Below are 8,257 nucleotides of genomic sequence, written 5' to 3'. Positions count from 1 at the left end.
CCAACATGAAATACGTGGGGACCATATTTACGAAGGAGTAAATAATTGTGATGATGATCATTGTTCGTAAATTGCGCTCATTACTGCTGTTTAGCTGTGCGCCTACAAGCTATATTTAACAAGATTTAGATAATGGCCAAAAAGACGCAGAGGCTAAACACAAGTCCAGCACCATGGACAGTAGCCCTTTGTTTACATTATTCGATGCATGAACAAGCACTAAGGTACACAAATTATATTCACATGTGGACAGAGACATTCAAGGTACAACCATCAAGCTCAATCCATATACACAGCTTCATGTTTTTACTCTTACCTTTTCTGTATTAGGGAGTGTTTGGGTCCGATTATAAGTGTCTCCTCCGTTAATACTGATAAGTTCTGCATCTGCAGGCGGAAATGGTGTGGGGAAAACTACTACGTCACTCTTCAGTGTGTCTGAGCTGAAGCACACGTCATACTGCTGTGTAGATTTGGAGTAAGACCAGGTTCCATCAGGATGTGTGGTGATCATTGGGGGGTTGTAGTCACTGAAATTACTGTCTGTCCTGTGGCATTTCACAGCTATCAAGCTGATGAGGCTCAGTAAAAATATGACCGACACCGAAGCGATGGCGATAAGCAAATATAAATTCATGTCAGAAAAAGTGTCATCCTTCCTTGGCACGTGTTTGAATTGTGTCTGGATTTCGCTGGAACTTTCAACAACCACAACGTCAATAGATACAGTAGCTGAAAGCGACAGTTCGCCATGATCAGAAGCCAAAATCACCAACGGGTGTGTTTTCAGGTCATTATCACTCATTCGCCTCTTAGTCCTGATCTCCCCATTGCTGGTTCCAATACGAAAGAGGTTATTTCCTTTGGGTTCAGAGATGTGATAAGAAAGCAGCGCGTTATATCCAGAGTCTGCGTCTACAGCCCTGATCTTGCCCACGAAGTAACCAGCTTCAGCACTATAGGGAATGTTCTCTGAATTAACGGACCCGTGCTCTGAATATGGAGGAAGAATGCTTGGACTGTTATCATTCTCATCTAAAATAAAAACATTTACTGTTGCGTTGCTGCTCAGAGAAGGAGCACCAGCGTCTTTAGCCACTATTTGGAATTGAAAGGTTTTCATTTCCTCATAATTGAAGGACTGAAGGGAAAATATCTCACCACTATCAGCATTTATATTAATGGCAGATGTCACAGGAAAGCTTCTCGTCATCCCCTCCAGTAATGCATATGATATTTTAGCATTATCGTCTACATCCAGATCAACAGCAGAAGCCTTGTAAATTACACCACCGACCTGACTGTTCTCTTTCACATACACATTTATGATCGGGTCTGGAAAACGCGGTGCATTGTCATTAACATCAGCAACATTTACTGTAATAATAGTACTGCTAGAGAGAGGAGGAGTCCCCTCATCTGTAGCAGTGACCATGACGTCATACTGCGAGACGCTTTCTCTATCCAGAGGTCCATTCAACAATAAAGAGTACTTGTTTTTATATGTACTTTCTATTTTAAACGGAACCAAACCAAGTATTTTGAGATTAACAGCTCCGTTTGGACCAGTATCCTCGTCTTTAACTGTTATCAATCCCACCATTGTCCCCACCCTAGCATCCTCTCTTACCGTGTTAAGTGAAGATGTTATTGATAATTCAGGTGCATTGTCATTGACGTCTACAATTTCCACCAATACTTTACAATACCCCGCTCGTGGGTTTGGACCTTTGTCTTTAGCCTGGACTCGTATTTCAAAGGCACTATTTGTTTCGTGATCAATTTCGCCTTTAACAGTGATCACGCCAGTATCTGGATCAATTGCAAACGCATCTATGTCTTTGCTTTTGTCTCGCCTAACAAATGAGTAAATAATGTCGCCATTCAGACCATCATCTAAGTCAGTAGCGTGGACTGTAATAATAGATGTGCCCTTTGGAGCATTCTCTGATACACGAGCTTTGTAAAGCTGTTTACTAAAAACCGGGATGTTGTCGTTGATGTCTTCCACTTTAACAATAATCTTTAATGTTCCGGATTTAGAAGGTTTTCCGCCATCTAAAGCAGTCAATATAAGACTTATAGTAGGCTGCTTTTCACGGTCCAAGGCTTTCTGGATAACTAACTCAGGGGATATATTTTCTTCCCCATTCTGCACATCGAGTGAGAAGTGCTCATTTGTCTGCAGCTTATAGCTTTTCACGGAGTTACTACCCACATCCGCATCGTGTGCTTGAGGTAATGTAAACCTCTCTCCCGGAAGAGCTAACTCAGAAATATTCAAATATTCAGTCGTTGCAGGAAATATGGGTGGATTATCATTAATATCTAAAATATTAACGTCGAAACGATACATAGCCAAAGGTAAGTTAGCAATTGCTTCCAATTCCAAAGTGCACTTTGTACTTCGCCCACATATTTCATCTCTATCTATCCTTTCTTTTGTCTGTAAAATTCCAGTTCCAATATTTACGTCAAAATACCTCTGATTAGGTCCGGATACTATTTGAAATCCACGAACGGCAAGGTCCTTTATATCCAAGTTTAAATCCTTCGCTAAATTCCCGACCGTTGTCCCCGTATTTGTCTCCTCTGAGACAGAGTATACTGTTTGTCCAAACGAAACACTGCAAAGATGAAACAACAATACAGAATGTATCCACCGACGATATTCCTGGTCCCGCATATTCCCGTAATCGTTACAATGAGGTGCTATAACTCTTTTATAGAAAAGAAACACATGGTTCGGTAATATACAGTCTCCGTTGACGTCGAGAGCTGAGAACCGCACTACCCTCCTCCCGAACAAAGCCCTGTGCAACACCAAGCCCCTCCTGCTCAAAATGGGAGGAGTCGAAGCTGTTATTCACACTGTGGAATGCTAGTGACACCGTGTGGATATATTGTAGATGTTTGCCACAAAATACTTGTATTTAGTTATTTAAAGTCATTTAAACCAAATACAAGATCCGTTCCGAAAACAGTCCCTAACTTCCATGTCTGACTAAACTATTCGTCATTTAAGGGTTTAAACACTGACTGGCTCAAAAACCAAGCCCTTTCATCACATTTACCACTAATTTAAAATCATGTTTACTCTTTAATAAGTTGTTATGGCGTTAAACTAACGACGCGCCCACTTGTGCAGACATGAGCTACCTATGAGTTACTACGACACTAAGGCCTAGTTTCCCGAACGCTAAAAAGGACTTGAAATCAGTCGTAAGAGGGATCCTACGTTGCAGAGCGGTTTCCCGACGCCGCACTTAGCTTAAGTTTATCTTTCGTTGAGAAGAATTCTACGTGTGGTCAGGACCAGTAGTAACTTCACACTTAGCGATGCAATCCACCAGGGGCGTCGTTCGGCCTATTATAGAAGAAATCCAAACGATGTTTCTGTGTATAGCACATCATGAGAATGTCATTGTTTCACCTGCTTATTCCCATCAAAATAGAAATAAAGAATATTGAGTATTTGAAAATAAAGATTATACAAAATAATATGTTATTGAACTAAGGAGATGGCTTTTCTGACTGTGTAGTTAGGCTGCAATATTAGGAAATTGCCATGTCATTGAGCCGGGCTGGAAATCAATCAAGAGGGTGGCACCCGCTAGCCTATATATATATTTATTGAGGTATTGTTCTTATGTCGACACTTGTTATATTGGAACTTCATTCATGAGCCTATACATGGGTTTCTTGTATACAAACATTGAAGGCTGCGCGCGCAAATCCGCGGCAGAAAGCCATCTACCCTAATACAAATGGATACAGAAAGCCCAGTTTAAATGTATTGTTTATTACTTATTTAGCCTACCGTTCCCTATTCTGTTGCCATGAATGCTTGTACACACCCTCAACATATTCCCAAACGTAACCTTGTACATTGTTGAGCCTTTTTCTATATTTGATTTGATTTGATATTTAATTTTTCCTGGCAAACGGATGCTTCCTCCTAGGTATACTGAACATCTTACCAACTCTGTTAGAGCAGTTCACCACACAACATCTCCCTGTCATGTTGCCTTCCTCCACAGCTTTCTCATCCACTTCAACGTTATCTTGCTTCTTTCTGCCGCGAGATTGCGCACGCAACCAGTGATGACGTAGCCGAGAAACCCATGTATACACAAGTGAGAAAATCGACTCGTCTGACATCGACTGCTTTACTTTTAGAACCACTGTGATGGACAGCTCCACCCTAAGAGATACTTAAGAAATCGTGCAAGTAGCGCTCGTGCACCTGACTTTAAGATGATGTTCGGGAAACGCTCGTAAATAGAAAGTGTTACTGAGTCTACTATGTCGCCAAAATCCACGTAGGCCGTTAAAATACATGGCCCTGGTTCCTTAAAACACAACGTTTTACCTATCAGATAAAAACAGCCCTCAGCTTTTTCGAAATAAATACACATATGTATATATTAATGAATACATGTATATGCAGGTAGATAGAAAGAAAACATATACCGTAAATCCTCAAATAGTGGCCGGGGCTTGTATTTACTTAGGCTGCACAGCGCACCGGCCTTTATTTGGGGCAGGCTTGTATTAGGGGCAGGCCTTTATTTCTTACTTATCTTCTGTTATAGAATTGTATTATTTAAATAATGGGCATAATTGCAGTAGGCTAATATAATTCATTGCATATGCGTTCAACACTTCCTGCACATCGCGTAGCTCTTTAGGTCGGGGTGTCAACGTAAAAAATAAAACATCGGAGTTATGGTCTCTCCACTGTCAGTCACGGAGGAAAGGTTTCCAAGACACTCTATTATGCTTATCGCGGACTGAAAACATTTATTCAACGAGCTGGTTTGATATCAAGCCTAACTTTCTTTCTACCTCCACCTGCTAGTCGTAGCCTATCACATTCGTCTCGGGTCAATGTCAAACTTCTTTGCTGCTTTTTCTCCCGAATGCTCTTCAGCAATCAGCAAACACCATCTCTTTGAATTTAATATCAAAGTTACGTAAGTCTACTACTGCTTTATGATCCCTTCTGGAAAAAGTAACCTAGCCAACTAAAACGTTACAGATAAACAACAGTAGGCTATACGATACGTGCATTTAGGCTAAACATTCGCCTAGAAGTCCTACGTGGGGACATTTCTTTTTTTCTTATTGCAAACAGCCCATGAGATTAGCCAACAATATTATATAATATAATATTAAACATGAGGAGAACATGTATTTGTGAAATGCATTCAATTAAATTGTGATGCCTACTTGAGCCGACGGACTGATGCTGGTAGGCTACAGTAATATACCAGTAGGCTACTTTATTTAACCCCCGGCTTGTATTCGGGGCCCGGCCTTTATTTGTCCGTATGGACCACGACCCCGGCTACTATCTGAAGCCCGGCTTCTAATTGAATCCCGGCCTTTATTTGAGGATTTACGGTAGATAGATAGAGTGATAGAAAGATAGATAGATAGAGAGATAGATATATGAAAGAGATAACACTGTAGCACCATGGACAGCTCTCACAGTATTAAACAGTGGGGTTCATGCTTTAAGACACGATCAGTCAACATCAGTCTGTGTTCACCAGCCTTCACCTTACCTTTTCTTGGTTGGGGAGAGTTTGTGTCCTGGAGAAAGTTTCCCCTCCATTAATACTAATCAGTTCTGCGTCTGCTGGGGGATATGGTGTGGGGAAGACTACCATGTCACTCTTCAGTGTGTCGGAGCTAAAACACACGTCATACTGCTGTGTAGACTTGGAGTAAGACCAGGTTCCATCGGGATGTGTGGTGATCATTGGGGGGTTGTAGTCACTGAAACTGTTGTCCGTCCTGTGGCATTTTACAGCTATCAAGCTGATGAGACTAAGTAAAAAGATAACCGACACTGACACAATGCCGATAAGCAAATACATATTTAAATTCGAAAACGTATCGTCCTTAACAGGAACATGTCTAAACTGAGTTGGAATTTCTCCTGTACTTTCAACAACAACAACGTCAATAGAAACTGTAGCTGACAAAGAAGGCTCCCCGTGATCAGAGACCATAATCACTAAAGGGTGAGTTTTCATGTCATTGTCGCTCATGCGCCTTTTAGTCCTGATTTCTCCGTTGCTGGTTCCGATTCGGAAGAGGTTATTTCCTTTGGGTTCCGAGATGTGATAAGAAAGCAGCGCGTTATATCCAGAGTCTGCGTCTACAGCCCTGATCTTGCCCACAAAGTAACCAGCTTCGGCACTATAGGGAATGTTCTCGCTGTTAATGGAGCCATGCTCTGAATATGGAGGAAGAACGGAAGGAGAGTTGTCATTCTCATCTAAAATAAAAAGGTTAACAGTGGCGTTGCTCCTCTGAGGAGGCACACCGGAGTCAGTAGCCTGAACCTGAAACTGAAGGCTTTTAGTTTCCTCAAAGTTGAACGATTGCAGTGCAAGTAAATCACCAGTGACGGAGTTAATGCTAAGTGCAACACTTTTCGAATTTTCACCTAGAGAGTATGACAACTTAGCATTGTCGTCTACGTCCGGATCAAAAGCCGACACCGTGTGAATTATGGAGCCAACAGGGCTGTTCTCTTTAAGATAAATGTTTATGACAGGCTCTGAGAACTGCGGTGAATTATCATTTACATCAGAAACACTTATAGCAATAACACTGGTACTGGAGAGAGGAGGGGTTCCCTCATCTGTCGCTTTAATGGTGACATCATAAGTCGATATTTTCTCTCTGTCCAGAGGGCCATCTACCATTAACGAGTACCTATTTTTGTAGGTACTGGCTATCCTAAATGGCATTGAGCCTAGTATTTTTAGATTCACAGCTCCATTTTGACCTGCATCAACATCTTTTACAGTTATTAATCCTACCATTGTACCTATAGGCGAATCTTCATTAATGGGATTTGCTAATGATGTGACAGATATTTCAGGAACATTGTCATTTACATCAATAACTTCGACTAGGACTTTACAAAACGCAGCACGAGGATTATGCCCCCTGTCAGTGGCCTTAACACGAATCTCTACTGCAGCATTTGTTTCATGGTCTAAGTCTCCGGCTACTGTGATTTCGCCGGTTAGGCTATTGATGACGAATGTATTTATCTGGGGGGCATTCCCTGGATTGATGAATGAATACACTATTTCACCATTGAGGCCATCATCTAAATCATTTGCCTTAACAGTGATAACAGAAGTACCAGGGGGTACATTTTCTTGAACTTTGGTTTTGTATAAAACCTTGTTGAATACAGGAATGTTATCATTCACGTCCATAACGTTGACTATTATTTTTGCTGTCCCCGATTTGGAAGGCTTCCCTCCATCTAAAGCGGTAAGGGTTAGCTGTATATTAGATTGTTTTTCCCTGTCTAGTGCTTTCTGTAGCACTAACTCTGCAGACACACTGTCTCCTCCGTGTTGGATGTCCAAAGTAAAGTGTTCGTTTGAGCTTATTTTAAAATTCTTAACCGAATTACTGCCAACGTCTTTGTCATATGCAACTGGCAACGAAAACCTCTCTCCCGGAAAAGCTGACTCCGAAACATTTATTTCATGCACAGACGAAATAAAAATAGGTGCGTTGTCGTTTATATCTGAAACATTAACTTCAAAGCGATACATATTTAATGGAGAGTTAACAATAGCCTCTAATTCTAAGGGGCACTTTAGGCTCCGCGCACAGAGCTCATCTCTGTCTATTTTCTCCCGGACATGGAGAATACCAGTCTTCGAATTCAGATCAAAGTACCTCTTATAAGGTCCATCCACTATTTGAAATCCTCGATGCTCAAGATCTTGCACATTAAGGTTAAAATCCTTTGCTAAATTCCCAACAGTCGTTCCTGGATTCGTTTCCTCCAAAAGGGTATACACGATCTGCCCCGACACAATACTCCAGGAACCGAGAAAGAGAGAGATTAATATCCCGAAATGAAATCCTTGGTCAGATATCAGCGCCATAGTCCATCAACTGCAGAGATACGTTTGTAGAAATGTGTTTAAACGCATTGCTGAGAATAATTTTTAGCCAAACACTCATTCGCGTAGCTGCACATCCGAGCTTTAGCTTTACGTGTCTCCCGAACAAAGCCTCTGTCAGGACATGGACACTCCTCCTTAGTGAGGAGGAGCTTCGGGAAACAACTAGTCTAAAATTACATAGCGGGTCGCTGGTGACACCATGTGGACACCATTCAAACTTATTCTGTTGAAATAATATGTGTCCGATTAAGTAAAAAGCAACTCTGAATTGCACCAGTTCCCCAGAATGTACTAGGAAAAAG

At 41.4% G+C, this 8,257-nt stretch overlaps 3 protein-coding genes across 3 annotated transcripts in view; all 3 read right to left on the bottom strand.

Moving 5' to 3' along the window:
• LOC308367035 (protocadherin gamma-A3-like) overlaps positions 1 to 8,257 on the bottom strand; it is a gene marked incomplete at both ends in the record, with an annotated part of 261,143 nt that overhangs the window by 137,396 nt on the left and 115,490 nt on the right. The gene's annotated exons all lie outside the window — the stretch shown is intronic.
• Positions 299 to 2,686, bottom strand: LOC308366508 (protocadherin alpha-3-like; the record flags this gene model as incomplete). Its single annotated transcript, XM_080840228.1, has 1 exon — positions 299 to 2,686. The coding sequence occupies one exon, from the start codon at positions 2,684 to 2,686 to the stop codon at positions 299 to 301; it is 2,388 nt and encodes a 795-aa protein (XP_080696354.1).
• Positions 5,562 to 7,934, bottom strand: LOC308366938 (protocadherin alpha-3-like; the record flags this gene model as incomplete). Its single annotated transcript, XM_080840739.1, has 1 exon — positions 5,562 to 7,934. One exon carries the CDS (start codon positions 7,932 to 7,934, stop codon positions 5,562 to 5,564), a length of 2,373 nt encoding a protein of 790 aa, XP_080696865.1.

Source organism: Sprattus sprattus, assembly GCF_963457725.1.
Source record: "Sprattus sprattus genome assembly, chromosome: 6".
Taxonomy (NCBI): domain Eukaryota; kingdom Metazoa; phylum Chordata; class Actinopteri; order Clupeiformes; family Clupeidae; genus Sprattus; species Sprattus sprattus.
This window is presented reverse-complemented; position numbering and strand designations above follow the sequence as displayed.